At 37.3% G+C, this 18361-nt stretch overlaps 2 protein-coding genes across 2 annotated transcripts; one reads left to right on the forward strand and one right to left on the reverse strand.

Annotated features, from left to right (window-relative positions):
- The first annotated feature begins 5735 nt into the window (after positions 1-5735).
- Positions 5736-6494, forward strand: LOC143593049 (receptor-like protein kinase ANXUR2). Its single transcript, XM_077072792.1, has one exon. It carries the CDS (start codon positions 5736-5738, stop codon positions 6492-6494), a length of 759 nt encoding a protein of 252 aa, XP_076928907.1.
- Positions 6495-13685: 7191 nt separating this feature from the next.
- LOC143593050 (uncharacterized) lies at positions 13686-14723 on the reverse strand. The gene is made up of 2 exons (XM_077072794.1): positions 13994-14723; positions 13686-13933 (listed from the first exon to the last, which is right to left on the reverse strand). The coding sequence occupies exons 1-2, from the start codon at positions 14721-14723 to the stop codon at positions 13686-13688; spliced, it is 978 nt and encodes a 325-aa protein (XP_076928909.1).
- Between the last annotated feature and the right edge of the window lie 3638 nt (positions 14724-18361).

Here is an 18361-nt window from a genome sequence, read left to right on the forward strand (position 1 = left end):
AGTATTTGTATTTATATTATAATTATTATACTACAAATCCGAACATAAAAAATAGAAAGAAAGAAAAGAAAATAGATAGAATTAAGAAGAAGAAACGGATAGTTTCAAATAACTAGGCTATGTGTAGTGGAGGGCTATATTGAGGGGCGATTTTTGTAGGCCCGTCCCTGAGAAAGATAAAAAAAAAATTAAGCCTCGTGCGAGACAAAATTTGGGCCCTTCCCCTATAATGTAAACTGCTCAATTATACATCAGAAAACCATAATGTGAATGCAATTGTTATAAAATAAACAAAAAAAGTAGTGTGGTTTTCAATGTATTTGCATCATTTGGATCCACTTGTTCGGGTTTGATAACATTTTAGAATGTTACCCTTCAATATATACGTGTCTTAATGCTACATTAAGAAAAATGAAAGGCTTAATCGAAATTTCAAAGTTGATAGGAAAAAATCATGTCAGTATGTTAATTAATTTACTTGTTAAATACACCAAATAACATTTGTGTTATATAATGTATATTGTCTTTTGAATTGTATCAAAAAACCAATTATAGATAACTTAATGAGGGTGAAATTAAATAAATATGGAAAAGTAAGGGGAGATAAGTTGTAAAATGTTTACTTGTAAAGCATGTATTGCATAAAAGGAGAAGAATAAATAATCAATTTATATAATAACCTTTGGGCCCCTATGAGCTTTTGGGCCTCGTGCAGTGGCACGGCATGCACAGCCCAAAAACCGGCTTTGGATTTTTGACACGTGATGTCACATTAGTAAGGGAAGATTTTCATTTTAGGATGCACCGGTTTGTAGCCCAGCATTGCCCCCATCACATCGCCACATCATTTTTTTTCCTTTTATAATTAAAATAAACAAATAAAACTTCATTAAATATATAAATCAAAATGCACTAAAGTTAAAAAACAAACATTAAAATAAAAAATATACGAAATAAAAAATATACGTAAATATAAAAAACAATAATTTATGCATCGTCTTCGCTTTCTTCGTATTGTTCATCATCTTAGTCTTCGTCTCCGTCTTCAAAGGGATGATTCTCCCAAACTTGTTGAAACAAAGCCACCTTAAGTTGTATGTATGTCACTTGATGTGAGCTCGTGATAGTTTTGTGTTCGCTGTTCTTCAGTTGCTTCAGGAAATTCTTCTAGAAGGCCGCCTGGTATATAGTGTTGGCATATTGTTCTGTCATCGTCTTCTGAAGTCATTTATGCAATATGATAGACGTATACATGGCATCACTCATTTTTGCCATTGGCCATACATGACAGAGGTTTTTCACATAATGGCAACATTTTTTAAGAACCCCAAAACACTTCTCGATATCCTTTCGTGTAGACTCTTGCTTCTTCTTAAATATTCACTTCTGTATTCGAGTGGGTCTTGAAAAGTTTTCACGATGATCGAGTACTCTGGATATATCCCATATCTCAGATAGTGTCCGTGTTGGTAGAAGGTATCGTTGACAGAAAACGGGTAAGATCGGTATGCTACGGTTGATGTAATATTCTAACATGGACGACACGTTGAGAACGTTTATGTCGTTGTTGGACCCGACAGAGCGAAAGAAGGCCGACCAAACCCAAAGTTCATGTGAACAAATGGCTTGAAGACTAACCATTGGTACTCCATGGTCACCATGGGTGTATTGACTTCGTCATGCGGTTGGACAGTTAGACCACTCCCAATGCATGCAATATATACTCCCGATCATGCCAATGAAAGAATCTTTACTTTCATGTACATCATGACATGCAATGCTGACTGGACACTCATTGAAGCCGCCTGAACCTATTGTGGTTCAGGCGAACGTCGACTTCAGCGAATTTTTTGATTTTTTTTTTTCTTTTTTTTAATTTAACATAATAATGTAACTATAAAACTAATTTATATAATAAAAAAAACTTCAAACATCCTAAAAACATAAAAAAAAACAAATTTAAAACAAATTGAGCATCCTAAAAATATAAAAAAAATTATAAACTTAATAATAATAAGAATACAAATTTATTCCTCATATCCAACGCCTCCTGCTCTTCGCCTTCGTTCTTGATCTGCTTTGATTTTCTCAAGAACAAGCGTTTGTTCTTGTTCGAATACCTCTCGCCATATGGTATCGAGGTTGCTAAATTCCTTGGTAAGAAAGTCTAACTTCCTGAATCTTTCTTTTAAAACTTTCACCATAGTCACTGCTTTGATACTGCTCGATATCTTGAGGGCGTCTTTGACAAATTCTAGATCGATCTCGGTCCTTTCCGGGTGGTCGTCGTAGGACTTGTGGTTCATCTCCTTGCCCAGACACGTTTAGGTCGATCCCTACATGAGCATCCGAGCTACTAGATGAGACATACGCACCAGACGAAGTAGTTTTCGTACTCTTTGGCATTGAGCCACCATCATGGTCTGGTGTAACTAACTCGACCCATTTCGAGCACGACATGAGTATTTGCCACAAGTAGTCTTCGTCCTAGTTTTACCGTTTTGTACTTGTTGAATACTTCGGCTTTCCATTCATCGTATATGCATTTGTAGACTTAAAGATTATCGCTTCCGCTCGCTCGCATCCGACGACTGTTTATGTTATGCAAATTTGTAAAAAGTCCGACAAATTTGCGAGTTTCGGACCATCTTCCTGATATTGTATTTTCGGTACGGTCCCTACTTCCCACATCCTATAGAGCAACTCTCGTACTTTGCCCCAAAATATACTATGCTTTTGATAGTCTGTTGCAATTAAATAAAGATTACCATATGCTTAAAACATATTTTTAAAGTTTTATACGAAACAAAAAAAGGTTAAATAAAATATCGACTTGTCGATCTTCGGATATTTCAACCCAAGTACGACACGAAGCCTTTTTCTTGTCTTTTGACAAAGAGGTGTTTTTCTCTTTGGAACGACCTCCTCTACCGCTTGGCTCGAGTTTCCCGCTCCTCCATTGTTCTTTTTTTTGGGCTCGTTTGCCCTTGGCGGCCTCTTTACGAACCTTTTGTGTCTCCGAAAAAAAAAGTCAGGAGACGGTGGTGGTATTTGACTCATGTTATGCTCCATCTCGGTAGTGCCAAACAGGTTGTCGTCGTCTTGACCAAAAGCCATTTTTGGTCGGTAATACCCACCCATTGATACATACTTTTTAAAAAAGGTAGATGAGTAATATGGTATATTTTGTTTTTAAAGTAGGGTAGAGAGAATTGAGAGTTTTGGAAAATTTTTATAGTTAATGGATGGTTTACATAAGTAACAAATGAAAAAATTTTTTTTTTTTTTAATTTAACCAAAGCCCCAACGGTCAGATCACGCTTACCAAGGCCCAACGTTAACTATAGCCACCGTGAGCTGGCTCTCGGCTGATCGCTTGCGAGACCGGTCACGACTGGCCATTGTGGTGTTTGTGGCCGACGTGGCTTGCGTGCAAGCCACTCGTGGCTGTAGTGGCGGGCCACAACAGACAACCTAAGAACATTCCTGGCAGCTCCTCTATCTCTATATATATAATTACAATAAAAATCACTATATTTTCTCTCTTTCATATACAATTAAATAAGGTTATGCTATAATAGAAAGTATAGTTTTTGTAGAAAGTATAAGAACTAATTTAATCCATTGATTTTAAACATGGATGATTGAGATTGGTTTAGGGAGGAAATCAAGCGTGAAACAAGAGGAAATGCATAATAGTGATAACATATTTGTTGACTTTCTCTCCCACATGCAAGATACATGTCAAATTCACTCATCATTTTAAAACATACTTAACTTTTATACAACAGCTAAAAAAAAACCAAATTCACTATAATAACAAGTGTTTTTTTTATCTTTTATATGAGTACCATATTGCTATATAAAAATAAAAAAAAATTAGTGGATTTTTTACAAGTTGTGTTTAATTTACCAACATTGGGTTATACAATTGTGTTTTTCATTGTGTTTTTTTTTCATAGTGTTTTTTCCGTTGTGTTTTCCACATTGTGTTATACAATTGTGTTTTTGTCATTTTTTTTTCATGGTATTTTTTTTTCATAGTGTTTTCCATTTTGTTTTTTTTCCAGTTGCCGTTTTCCAGTGATTGTTTTTCTGGGACTTTTCGGTGAATTTTTCGGCGATTTTTCCAGCCAATTTTTTCGGGGATTGTGTACAGGTGACTTTCCGATAAATTTTCCAGTGACATTTATCAGCGAAATTTCTCGAGACTTTTTCGGTGAGATGGTGACGGTGGGTAACGTTTGTGGTGGCAGTGGGCCGTGGAGTGGTGACGATTGTAGGAGATGAGTGAAGTTGTAATTGAGTTTTTGAGATTAATGTAAGTGAGTTTTTTCGATTAAAGTATGTGGGTTTTCAAAGTAGTATATTAAAATACTCTTCTTTCTAGCCTTTCTAAAAAATCAAACTTGTTATTTGACTAACCCATTAAATAATTCATTTTTTACATCTTTATCATTACATTTTTTCTCTAATTAACACACAACTACTTTCAAATATATTAAAAAAATAAATAAAGGATAAACATTGTTTTTCCAAATTACTTTTCTCTTATAAATTTCCTCTTTACTTTACTCACAATCCTATAACAAAATTTAAAGAGATCTCTCAATATATTATTGAGGTGCTCTTGAGAATGCTTTAGAGCATTCCCAGTCCATTCCCTACCCTATATCCATATATATCATAATATTACATTAAAAATAACTGTTTTTTCTTTCTCTTGTTTAATTAAATAATACTTTTTATACCTTTATCATTATCTTTTCTCTTTCCTTCACTCACAACCACTTTTAGAAAATATTAAAAAATTATACGGTATGAACAGTAAAACCTCAAATTTAACTTTCTCATATAACATTTTCTCTCTCATCTACTCACAACCACTCATAACCATACCATATAATTTACAAACTCCCCTAATATAATTATAGGGAATAGGGCTCTTAAAGGACTATAAACTGCTCATTGAGTGAGAAAGGTTAAACCATTTTTATATTTCCCTCGCATCTAAAATCAAAAGTCAACGTTTTGCCAAGCCACCCCAGATCTACATAAGCCGAAAAGCACCGTCTGTTGACTGTTGAGTAAACGATCGGACAATCGTGCATTGCTCCTTTTTTATACCGCTGTCGCCAAGGATATCTGCTGGTCGTGCTTCCGAACTAAATTAACAAAGCAAGGTACAATATTCTCATCATATGCATTATAATTTGGCATGTTTCTCATTTCCTTGTGTTGGTCTTATTATGCATCATTTGGCCATGTAGTGGTTAATTCTTTATACAAGCCCTTTAATAAATGATCCTGAGCCGGCGCTTCACCTATAGAGCTCGAGCAGACTTGGAGCCCAAACGAACATGCCAGTTATCTAATTTTTATAATATTTATATATATATATACACCCACACATATATAATAATTGTTAATTATAATAATGTTATGAAAAAATAACTAAATAATATATATTATGTTAAATGCAAAATTATAATTGAAAAAATATATAAAATAATTATAATATATAAAAATTAATTAAGAAATAGTAAAGGAGCCAAGCTCGAGCTTGAAAAACTATTTAAGAGCCGAGCTCGAGCTCAAGTACGAACTCTGCGCAATTTAAATGGGCCGAGCACAGGCTCGGATCAGCTTGTTTTTACCCCTAGATGCTAGTGGCATTTTTTCTTGCATATTCCCTTCTTTTCTCAAGGTCTTAATCATTGTAAAACAGAAGCATGATGTCTGCTCCCCTAAATATTCCATTAAAAGAGATAGAAGCGGTCACCAATAACTTTGATGATACAAATTTCATTGGAGCAGGATTTCTCGGAAAGATTTATAAAGGACAACTCCCACTTGAAAGAGGGTTAGTCGATGTTGCTGTATGGAGGTTAGATCATAGTTTTTGGCTGCAAGAGTTGGCGTTTGAAAAGGAGATTTCAATTCTTTCTCGTTTTAAGCACATGAATATGGTCTCTATTGTTGGGTTTTGTTACGAGGACAATGAGATGCTCATAATAAATGAGCGTGTCTCCCGTGGAAGTCTAAGCAGGCATCTAAGTGACCGCGAACTTACATGGATGAGAAGATTGCAGATAAGCGTCGGGGTTGTGCGTGCTTTGAGTTACTTGCATAATTTTAGTATCATACATCATAACATCAACATCAATGCAATCTTTTTGGATCAAAATTGGGAAGCCAAAATATCGGGCTTTGAGTATTCAATGAGAATATCAGCAGGAAATCTGGACTTGGCATATGAGAAGCTTGGAATGGGGACCTACAAGTCGGACATGTTCTCCATGGGGATCGTATTGTTTGAACTCCTGTGTGGTAAAGAAACATTCGTTTCGAAAGAAGATAACAGCTTTCAAGCTTCATCAGCCATATTCCATTATGAAAACAGAGAATTACATAAATTTGTTGATCCGGATCTATTTAGCCAGATGGATCCATTATCATTCAACATCTTTCAAAAACAGCATATAGTTGTCTGATCCAACAAAGAAAACCACCAACTATGAATGAGATCCTCAAAAGACTTGAGAGAGCACTGAAAGTTCAACAAATGTATGAAAATAATGTAAGACCACACTTTTATTGTTCTTTTTTTTTTGTTTCGTCACTTGTCATAACAGACTGTATGTTCATTAATTTGTTCTTCATCATTGCAATGATATTACAGGATCACTCATCAGTTGCATTTCAACGTACAATGCCAGATCACTTGAAGTTGAAGGTAATGAGTTTATTTGTTTAAGTTGATTGTGGTAAATGGTAATAGTTATATATCTTCTTCTGGCACGTATAAAAAGTAGGACAATTCACTCATGAAATTGATTTTCTGATTACTTTAATTCATGTTCTCATAACCAGGCAAAAAGTAGTACCCCTGACTCGCTATATATAGGAAGGTTGTTGAATTACCTAGTGAATATCACAAGCCGAAAACACAAAGAACTTGAACAAACTCGTTCGACGCTTTCTTGATTAATTAAAACGAAAAATGAAAACAATGAAAAATAAATCTTAAGCCTTATTTATAGGCAACTGCAAACTTAAGTAACAAGAAAACTTAAATTATGAAACACAATCATACTAAGCACTAAGTTATTCACTTTGGTCCCGGAACTTTAGATCTTCTCCAAACCGCTCATTGAGATCTTCAGTGCCACCTGTTGGTTATTCAACATTGCTAAATTTAATACTCCTTTCAATGTTGGCCATCTTCATGTTGGAATGAATCTCTCAACTCTTTAAACTTTACACCTGGCAGGCTCTTAGCAAACACATCGGCTATTTGATGATGAGTTTCTACATATTTCAAATCAATCGTTATGTCCATGTCACCTGCATAATCATCATAATGTCCTGTTAACTCCAGCTTCTCATCTCGCCTATACAGAATTCCAAGACCGAGTGTTGATTTCACATACCTTAATACTCGACTATTGCTTCGGGGTGAGGTTTCCTTGGGGTTTTTATGTGTATCGACTTAAAGCCTCAATTTCAACTGCTATATCGAGTCTGGTTAGGGTCAGATAGATTAGACTCCTCACTATTTGGCGATACAAGGTAGGTTCAGATAACTCTTTATCTTTATCAACATTTAACTTCACAACATTATCCTTTGGTCTATCAATCATTCAATCGGTTTGTAGTCGAGCATACCAAAACGAACTAGGATGTTAACAAGGTACCTGTGTTGGTGTAGAGCAATGGCTTTCTCTTCATATTGCAACTCTAAGCCTAGAAAGTGCTTAGTCTTCCAAGATCATTTATAAGAAAACGAACCCCCAAGTTGTGTTTTACTTGTCTGATACCGGCTTCATCAAAACCGGTTATGATCATGTATTCATGTGGTCTACATACACCAAAAACTATGACCGGTCAAGTATTGTTTGATTTAACAAACATACACGCATCTGCTTTTGACATCTTGAAATCATTATGTTGTAGGAATTTAGCTATTTTGCCAAACCATGCCCTCATGGATTGTTTCAACCAGTATATCGCCTAGTTTAACTTGCAAACATAATTGAGATTTCCTTTACTCATGAACCTTTCGGTTGATTCATAAGGATTGTGCAATCTAAATCACCATAAATAAAAACAATATATATGTTCACTTGTTGCACCATCCATCTTTTACTGGCCAGTATAACTATCGCCACTAGGATCGTTGTTAATTTTTCTACGGGATGGAACATGTTTTTATAATCGATTCCAAAGTATTGTAAAAACCGTGTGCCACTAATCGAGCCTTTGTTGGGAATTACCGAGTCGACTTATGGCTATTGTGTGGAGCGACTTGGGATGCAAGAACCGGTTATCTTGGCGTGCAAGTAATCGGGTTATTTATGGATAATTATTTTATGGAAAATCTATTTTAGGTTTACATGGAGATAATTATCGTGTTGATTTTATTCTGTCCTAAATATATTCTAACATGTTTAGGTTAGTCTATATATACCGTGTTTAAGGTATGGGACAAATTGTATCAAGTTTTTGGGTCAGATTTCTTGATCAATAAAGTTTGGGTGTTAGCCAAATATTGTTTTTTTGTTCTCGTTCATAACGCGTCATTGATTACCATAAACAGAATTCAATAAACAAACACAAGGCGATGTTTGTGAAGAAAGGATACGTGCAACATCCCGGGATTGACTATGATGAAGTGTTCACCCCGGAAGCACGAATCGAGAAGATACAGTTTTTAGTTGCTCTCGCGTGGATGAAATTCAAGGAGATGCAATCTTTTCTAAAGTTGGAAGATCTCCCTTGTACGACTCAGAAATTCGGGGAGTGATTGTTGGGAATTACCGAGTCGACTTATGGCTATTGCGTGGAGCGACTTGGGATGCAAGAACCGGTTATCTTGGCGTGCAAGTAATCGGGTTATTTATGGTTAATTATTTTATGGAAAATCTATTTTAGGTTTAGATGGAGATAATTATTTTATTCTGTCCAAAATATATTCTAATGTGTTTAGGTTAGTCTATATATACCATGTTTAGGGTATGGGACAAATTGTGTCAAGTTTTTGGGTCAGATTTCTTGATCAATAAAGTTTGGGTGTTAGCCAAATATTGTTTCATTGTTCTCGTTCATAACACAACTGATTACAACTCAAACCCTAACTCGGTTTGACTCTTGATGAACCCTAACTTGGTTGCATCTAGATAAACCCTAACTCGGTTACATCTCGTGTGTGTCTTTAGATGAACCCTAGCTCGGTTACACCTCACACGACACGTGTTCTATAATGTCTAACCATGACTTGGTTTATATAGACTAACCTAACTTGCTAGCTAAGACATTACCATATATAATAAAACCCTAATTAGAACCCAATAAACCCATTACACATTAATGGATTCCATAGGCCCAATAAGTCCAACCTGATCACCTACACGTGACGGGCCTATTAAATTGGAAATTACTTCTAACAATAGCATTGTGCCTTTCAATTGAACCATTTGCCTAGCGTATTATCATGAACAATACCCACTTCCAAGACACATGCTTAACATCTTTCGGTTTAGGCACTAAGACCAAAGTTTCGTTTTGAGCCATCGCATCAATTTCTTCATGCATTACAAGGTTCCACCTCCTCTTCTTGCATGCTCCTATAAACGTTTCAGGCTCCAATTCAATTACTTCGGATAACTCCATATTACTATATATTTTGGGGGTTTCTTTTTTTTTTTTTGAAAACCGAGTCAATTGTCCACGACATGTTACTGGTTTGTTTAGATCTGCCCTTTGAGAGCCCACTTGCCATAGTTGTTACTGCTGGTTTGCGTCAGGTGATTGTGGGAAAATATGTATTGGCCCGATTAATTAACACGACCGACCTAGTTATGACTCGTGGGAGTAACACCTTGGGTGACAAACTAAAATTCACTTAAATGGTTTAACTAGTAATTATGAACGATATAAGAAATGAATTATAGTTATATAATTATACAGTACAATTATATATATGATCTTTAATGGGATTAAATTAGTTATTAATAATATAATATAATGTTTATCTTTGTCAATAAACTTATTGTGGTTTTAAATAAGAGACTGGTGCATCGACAGGTTACATTCCTAACATGATTATAACATGATTACGTTTTAATCATAATCACAACCTAATCGTATCCTCCACCAACCAACTCTCATGCACTATGTGTCTAGCCAATTGAAATGCATGCAAGTGAGATCCCCAATAGGGAATACTTTCTCTATTCAATATAAACCCCACAAACGTGCATGTATTTGATGGATTTGAATATGAGGTCAGTGAAAATACGATAGATTGGTTCTAAGTATTTTATTGAATAACTTGAACTTGCATACAATCATAGAGATATTCAATCTCTTAAATAGATAAAATCATAAAACGGCTATAACCCTAAGAACCGGGCTTAGCTTAACAACCTTGACCAAACGTGTTATTCTTAAAAATAAACAACTAAGACAAATAATCAGGATCACAAAATCAGGACTCATCACGTGCAGGAGAGTTTGAATCAGTTTTCATCACCCTCCCTTGATTCAAGCTCCATAACACCTAGCCAATGTCTAAAATAGACAAACTTCTCTCGAGTTAAAGCCTTAGTAAGCACATCAGCTAATTGTTCATTAGTGTTGCAATATTCCAGCTTGACCTGCTCTTGGTTAACCATTAAAATTACAAAATGATGCTTGAGCTGGATATGTTTTGATTTACTATGCATAACCAAATTTTTGCTCAGGTTGATCGTGGACTTATTGTCACAATACAAGATAGTGGCTGCTTCCTGTTTAATACCAAGATCAGTCATGATCTTCCTTATCCACAAGGCTTGACAAGTGGCAGAAGTAGCAGCTATGTATTCTGCCTCAGTACTTGAGAGAGCAACTGTTGATTGCTTCTTCGAGCTCCATGTAACAGCACCACTTCCAAGATTAAACACACTTGCTGATATACTTTTTCTATCATCGCCACAGCTTGCCCAATCACTATTAGTGAATCCGGTTAAACAAACTTCACTTCCATTAGCATACCACAGCCCAAAACTTGAAGTTCCTGCTACATACTTAAGGATTCGTCTAGCTGCTCCATAATGTAACTTAGATGGAGTCTGCATAAACCTTGAAATCATACTAACCGCCTAAGCCAGATCAGGTCTTGTGTGAGTCAGGTAGATCAGACCACCAACCAGACTTCTATAGGTCATTTCATTGCATTTGTCAGCTTGATCTTCAATAAGAAGTTTTTCACTAGTATTCATTGGAATGACCTCAGAGGTACAATCTTTAAGACCAAACTTCAGCACTAAACCCTTAGCATACTTTTCTTGACTTAGGGACAACCCATTTCTGGTTTGCTTTACTTCCAATCCAAGGAAGTATTTCAAAAGGCCCAAATCTGTCATTTCAAACACTTGCTTCATACCATTCTTGAAAGATTCAATAAGATCAGGAGAGGAGAGGAGCTGGTACATACTATGTCATCAACGTAGAGACACACAAACATATCTCCCAATTCTTCATCATTTTTCACATATAACGTTGGTTCATTCATATTTCTTTGATATCCACTGCTGAGAAAGTAGCTATCAATCTTCGCATACTAGGCTCTAGGAGCCTGTTTTAACCCATACAAAGCCTTGTTTGGCTTGTATACATGATCTTTCTTGCCTTTTACTTCAAATCCATGAGGCTGCTCCATATATATTTCTTCATTCAAATCGCCATTAAGGAAGGCAGATTTGACATCCAACTGATGCGCATTCCAACCTCTTTGAGCAGCAACACACAACACAATTCTTATTGTTTCAAACCGCGCTACAGGAGCAAACGTCTCTTGGTAATCAATACCATGTTGTTGAGTGTACCCCTTAGCTACAAGTCTCGCTTTATACCTCACCACTTTACCATCAGGCCCTACTTTAGTCTTAAATAACCACTTTAACCCAACCACTTTCCTGTTACTAGGAAGTTTCACCAGCTCCCACGTCTTGTTTTTCTCTATTGACTGCATTTCTTCACTCATTGCCACTTGCCATTCTTTCATGAGAATGGCTTCTTGATAAGTAGAGGGATCGGTGGCATTTAGCGCAAATTGACATGCATAGAAATCTTCATCAACATTAATCTCCTTAGCTTTATCATACACCTCACTGAGATCTTTCAGGCTATGTTGTCTATGCAGTCTAAGAGAAGGAGTATATGGACTGGTAGGGTGTCTTGAATAAGGTGAATTGGCTGAAATGGTTGGATCATTTGGTTGGGAGGAGGCCTGAGATGAATCTGATTGAGTGTTTGTTTGTGATTGAGTTGGCGATTGAAGGCTAGGAGATTGAGTTGAGTTAGGGGAAATTGATTGAGTAGAGTTTTGTTCATGAGTTGGTTCATTTGAGGTAGGTTTATGTGAGGTAGGTTGTTCGTAAGTAATTAGGAAAGGGTCGGTGTAGTAGGTTTGTGAAGTATTGTTTGATGAGCTGCACCAGATCCACTTTTCTTGTTCCATGAAAATAACATCTCTTCGAGTAACAAACTTCTTAGTATTAGAATTATACAACCTGTAGCCCTTACTTTGTGTTGAGTACCCAAGAAATATGTACTTTTCAGATTTGGCATCCAACTTCTTTCTAAACTGAGAAGGAATAAGGCCACATGCCACACACCCAAACACTTTTAGGTGATTGACAGTAGGCTTTCGGTTGCTCCAAGCTTCAAGTGGAGTCTTATTCCTTACAGCTTTAGTAGTGGCCAAGTTAATCAAATAAACAGCAGTGGCGACTGCCTCAGCCCAGAATTGATTTGGCAGCCCCATTTGTTTCATCATACTTCTGGTCATCCCCATAATCGTCTTGTTCTTTCGTTCAACCACACCATTGTGTTCAGGTGTGTGAGGAACAGTTAGTTCCCTTTTAATCCCATGTGATTCACAAAAAACATTGAATTCATTAGAGGTGTATTCCCCACCCCTATCAGATCGTAGTACCTTAATAACATGTTCACTTTCTTTCTCAACCATTGATTTAAAGATTTTGAATTTTGAGAAAGCTTCTGATTTTTCAGTTATAAAGTATACCCAACGTATTCTTGTGAAATCGTCAATAAATAATAGGTAATACTTACTCCCCCCCAAGCTAGGAGCTTGCATAGCCCCACAAATATCCGTATGAACTAGTTCCAAGGGCTTGGTAGCTCGCCAAGACCTGAAGTGGAATGATTCTTTGGCCTGCTTTCCTACAACACAACCTTTACATCTATCTGCTTGTTTTATGCTAGGCAGCCCTATCACCATCCCTTTATCATGTAAAAGCTTTAAACTTTGAAAGTGGTAATGTCCATACCTTTGGTGCCAAAGAACATATACTTCATCAAGGGGCTGCTGAGCGGGTTTAGTGATGGTAGCTGCTTCTTGTACCGATTCAGCAGCATTTAACAGGAACATATTGTTGTTTTGAATAGGCACTTGCATGAGTATCTGACCAGAAGTCTTTTTTTTTTTTTGAACACTTGCCATCATCAAATAGAAGGGAGTATCCCTTCCTCATTAACTGACCAACACTTAGAAGGTTGTACCCCATTAGAGGGGCATAATGCACATCATCTAGAAATCGTGTATTCCCACCAGGTGTTACTATCTTCACATTTCCTTTACCTTCAACCGAAAAAATCTTTGTCTCTGAGCCTAACGCTCAGTGTAACCCTTCGTCTAGAGAGGTGAAGCTATCTTTAGACCCTGTCATGTGATTAGAGGCACCCGAGTCAAGAAACCACAAATAGGATGTGTTGTTCTTATCTTCATTGTCTGCCATGAGCAGCATCCCATCATCAACACAAGCCATGAATAGACATTGATCATCTTCTTGGTTATCTTCAGAATCGGCTGCAACATTGGCATTAGAAGGTTCTTTAAGGTACCAGCAATCCTTGACATAGTGACCTAGTTTGTTACAATTTGTGCATTAGGGTATTTTTCCCTTGTCTTGACTTCTACCCCTACCTCGACCTCTGATTGAGAGTCTCCCTATTCCTCTAAAGGAAGAGTTGTTCTTGAAGGATCTTCCACCATCTTGCATTATCTGCAAGGCTTGTTCATCATTGGGGCTTTGTTTCTCCGGTGTAGATCGGTTGTTAATTCTCTCTTCTTGGGATTGAAGGCATCCCATTAGCTTGACTGGAGTGAGTTGAGATAGGTCCTGACCAACCTCTATGGAGGGTACAACATAATCGAACTTGGGAGTTAGACTCCGTAGTACCTTCTCAACAATAGTTTGATCAGTTACCGTTTCTCCATAGGCCCTTTTATGACTTACAAGGGCCATGACTCTTCCAAGGTAATCTCCAACAGCTTCTGATTCTTTCAAGGCCAGGTTTTCAAACTCTCTTCTTAGACCTCGCAACTTAATTGCTTTCACTTGAGAATCACCTTGGTATTCCATTTTGAGAATTTCCCACGTTTCTTTAGCCGTGGAAGCAGCGGAAGTGCGTGAAAAGAGCTGATCATGAATAGCTTGTTGAATAATAGCCATTGCATGAGCATCTCTCTTTTGCATATTCTTTAATTTCCCTGAGTCTTTCTCTGTATCATCAAAGCCATTAGCAACAAGATCCCATAGATCACGTGACCTGAGAATTGTCTTCATTCGAACACTCCAATACTCGTATCCTTCCCCTTTGAAGATAGGGATAGGTGTAGGAGCAGTTGGAAGAGTGCTGGTTTGTTCAGCCATGTATCGTAAGCTGAAGATTGGCTTGGGTTTTGGATAATAGGGATCAAATCAGATTGGCTCTGATACCAATCTGATGGATTTGAATATGAGATAAGTGAAAATAGATAGATTGGTTCTAAGTATTTTATTGAATAACTTGAACTTGCATACAATCATAGAGATATTCAATCTCTTAAATAGATAAAATAATAAAACGGCTATAACCCTAAGAACCGGGCTTAGCTTAACAACCTTGACCAAACGTTTTATTCTTAAAAATAAACAACTAAAGCAAATAATCAGGAGCACAAAATCAGGACTCATCACGTGCAGGAGAGTTTGAATCAGTTTTCATCAGTATTGGCCAAAACTAATATACAAGAACAAGAGAGAAAACTCTTGCAAGTTGCAACTAAACCCATAACAGCCAGCCACCGCCAGTGCTCCAGCCGGACGCCGTCGCCGCTGCCACCGCTGGCTCAAACTACCGCGTCACTGCAGCCGAGGGCCACCGCCACTGCCACCCGTGTTTTGTTGGTTCCTTTAACTAACTCCAGTTCGTTAAACCTCAGTGTCTTAATAGGTTAATCATTAACTGTGATGGTATACCTATCTCATTTGTAATTAGATAAAAAAATTATTACATTTATCGTGCTTGTATTCGTTTGTAACCGTGATCCTGTCGGGTTTCGTTTCGTGTTGATTACTCATTAACTTTCTGCTACCGTTATATTAATTAACTAGTTAGTTTTAATTAATTGACTAATTATTATCGAACTAGGATTTTGATAATAAAATTTTAAACTAATCACTACGGAAACCCAACAGTGGCATCAAAGCCTTTGCTACAACATACGAGTCGGAACTGATCTTTTAAGTTCTATATCAAAAACTTTAAAGTTGTTTAAAGTTCCTAATATAGATTTATTTTTGGAACATAAGTTTTTGATCAAAGTTTTTTTTTATTTGATTAAATTGATTGTTATAAATAATGTAAATATGGCCCGAACATTCTTTATCATTTATGGCAATTATTTTCGATTCTTGGTTCATGATTTTTGGCCATCTTGACGGATCAAAATTGTAATAGATAGGGTTTTTATATATCATTATAAATATATATTGTAGTATTAAAGACCTGAGGTGAAACCGAAGACGTTAAATAGTAGTTATGAAGTCAGTGGGAGATACTCCAGACGACAGGATGCACTGTCGTCCATCATCGTGGTTGTTTTTGTTGGATGCCTGGAAGCATTTTGGGATTTCTATGTTGCATATAGGAGAGGAAAATTTGGAAATTATGTGGCTTCATGGAGATACTTCGGGAATCCTCTTAACTACACGTTAACACAGTCAAAGTCAAAGGATAGCACGTTCATTTGAAGCATGCTGATGGGATTGGGCCCAAAGAGCCAGCAGACAAGCCCAAAGAGGCTCCTAGCCCATCAAACTGCCTCCGCAGATCAAGTCCGCTAGGGAGAACACCGGGAGTCATTTGCCAAAGTTGAGCACAGTTCCCCTAAAATCATGCGGAGGTCATCCGCAGGCGGAAGGGGTGGGGGGGGGTGGGGGGGATAAAAGTACACCATTAAGTAAAATGGGTGTTAACCAAAAGATTCGTTGATAGCGACATTTAACTTCACTAGGGGAAGCACGTGAGAGCCTGACCAATGAGAAGGAGCCAGCAAAACATTCCCAAACGCCCTTGCACATGGCCGGTTATTCCATTCAACTAGAAAATGTGTCCCTTCAGGTGAGCGGAAGATCTCTTGGATAATGACAGCCAAACTAGTCATTCTCTACCACTCCTGGCTATAAATACCCTCACACCATCAGGGAACATGTACACGCATATTCCATCAATTACACAATATTACTCTGTACTTTATCTTGTTTGGGTATTTTTTTGCCCATAAGAAAGCCCAACAAATATTATTCTATATGGGTTATTACTATTATTATTTAGTATTATAAAAGAAAAGAAAAAAAATATGGTTTTCTTTTTCTCCACGTTTTAAACAAAACCATATGTTGGTTTTTTTTTGGATTTGGCCCATGACCACTAAACTTGGAGTTGGTGGGCTTTGTGTGGACGACAAGCAACACATATATATTTATAGGTTTTGTTCCTTTTTCTTGGAAGATTTCTATGCTGCCGAAATAATGACATACAAAAGAAAATATATAAAACCCTTTGGAGTATTCCTCTTGATCGACACATCAGAGACGAAGAAAAAGATTTAAGTGCTCCAATTTTTTTGGTGTTTTGTGAAGATAAGAGACGTGCCAGAGATCGATTCATTCTCTTGTTGGTGATACCTCTTACTTGTTTACTCTTTTGTATTTGGTTCCATATACTTGAAGTTAGTTTGTACCAAGTATATGATGATTTGTTATGCCTCTAGTTTTATCTAGAGAAGACTTTGTATTGCTCATTATTGGTGATAGTGGATTTGAAGCGGCTCTAGTAGTCCCGTAGTTTTTACTCTCGCCTTGAGAGGTTTTCCATGCTAAAATTTTGTGTCTCTTGTTTCATTTAAATTACCTATTTGTTTGCGTCCTCGTTGGTTCATTTAGGTCGGGAAAAAGTTTAGCCAAACGAAGATTAATTCCGCAATTTTTGTTTATCGTTCGTGGCTAGGTGGTCATTTTTCCCAACATATCTCATCAGAGCTGTTACTGATTCTCACGTTGGAGGGTGGTTATGAGAATACCCTCCATGTTGTCCTTCTGGTAACGAGTTCCGGTGGATACCTCCATTTCAGGGAGGATGGCACGTTCGTCAGACGCCAAAAACATGGATCTCGACGAATGATGCAAACTCCTGAAGAAAGGTTACGTCATGAACAAGAACGGATTGCAGAAGAGTATGAGCAGATGTTGCACGCCCCGTCAAGGACGCTGACGTATGAAAAGTCTCTTTCATAATCTTCATCTCCTCCGTCAACAATACGTCGTAGTCAAGTTGGCGCCAGTGTCAGAACTGCGATTGTACCAAGAGAGAAATAGGAGAAAGGGAGTCGCGACAGAGATCTTCGTGTGCACCGGAGCGTGTCTCGTGAATATACGTATGATCTGAGTCGTGCTACCAGTGGGTATTGTGACGAAACGTACTGAACTGATAATGATGGTTATCTACGTGATGATAGTCGAAACTATGGTCGCGAAGATACAAGTTGTCCACGGATGATGGTTAAGCACACCGATTTATTGCTGTGACGCAGAGGTGGATTTCACAAAACCCTACCGTTCCGCGGCATTTGCTGAAAAGTCCAAGTTTATTTCACGGATTGTTTTCGCGTGTTTCCCTACAAATGTCAAGATCCCAATTAATCTGGGAAAGTATGATGGAATGACTGATCCTATTGGTCATCTCATTAATTTTTACAACAGTAGGAGGGGTAAGTGGGTGGACTTTGCCGTACTGGTGTCATATGTTTGCGCTCACGCTAACTGGAGCTGCCCGCGAATGGTTTGAAAAGATACTAAATGGTCAAATTCAGAGTTGGAGTGATCTTGTGGCGAAGTTCTCACAAAATTTCAGCTAGCAGAAGAAGCACACTCGTGATCCCTAGGAAATTTTGAATGATGTCCGCCGTGATAATGAGTTAACTGAAGACTTCATCACCCGCTTTAAAAAATAGGGGTTAAATATTAGG

Source organism: Bidens hawaiensis, unplaced genomic scaffold (genome assembly GCF_021521415.1).
Source record: "Bidens hawaiensis isolate Kalapana, Puna unplaced genomic scaffold, B.hawaiensis_p1.1 tig00041629_1, whole genome shotgun sequence".
NCBI classification, from domain to species: Eukaryota; Viridiplantae; Streptophyta; class Magnoliopsida; order Asterales; family Asteraceae; genus Bidens; species Bidens hawaiensis.

Coding starts and splice junctions, on each gene's coding strand:
- LOC143593049 (XM_077072792.1), top strand. CDS start 5,736: ATGTCTGCTCCCCTAAATATTCCATTAAAAGAGATAGAAGCGGTCACC.
- LOC143593050 (XM_077072794.1), bottom strand. CDS start 14,723: ATGGCTGAACAAACCAGCACTCTTCCAACTGCTCCTACACCTATCCCT. Junction 13,934..13,993: donor ACTCTCAATCAGAGGTCGAG/GTAGGGGTAGAA, acceptor GTAACAAACTAG/GTCACTATGTCAAGGATTGC.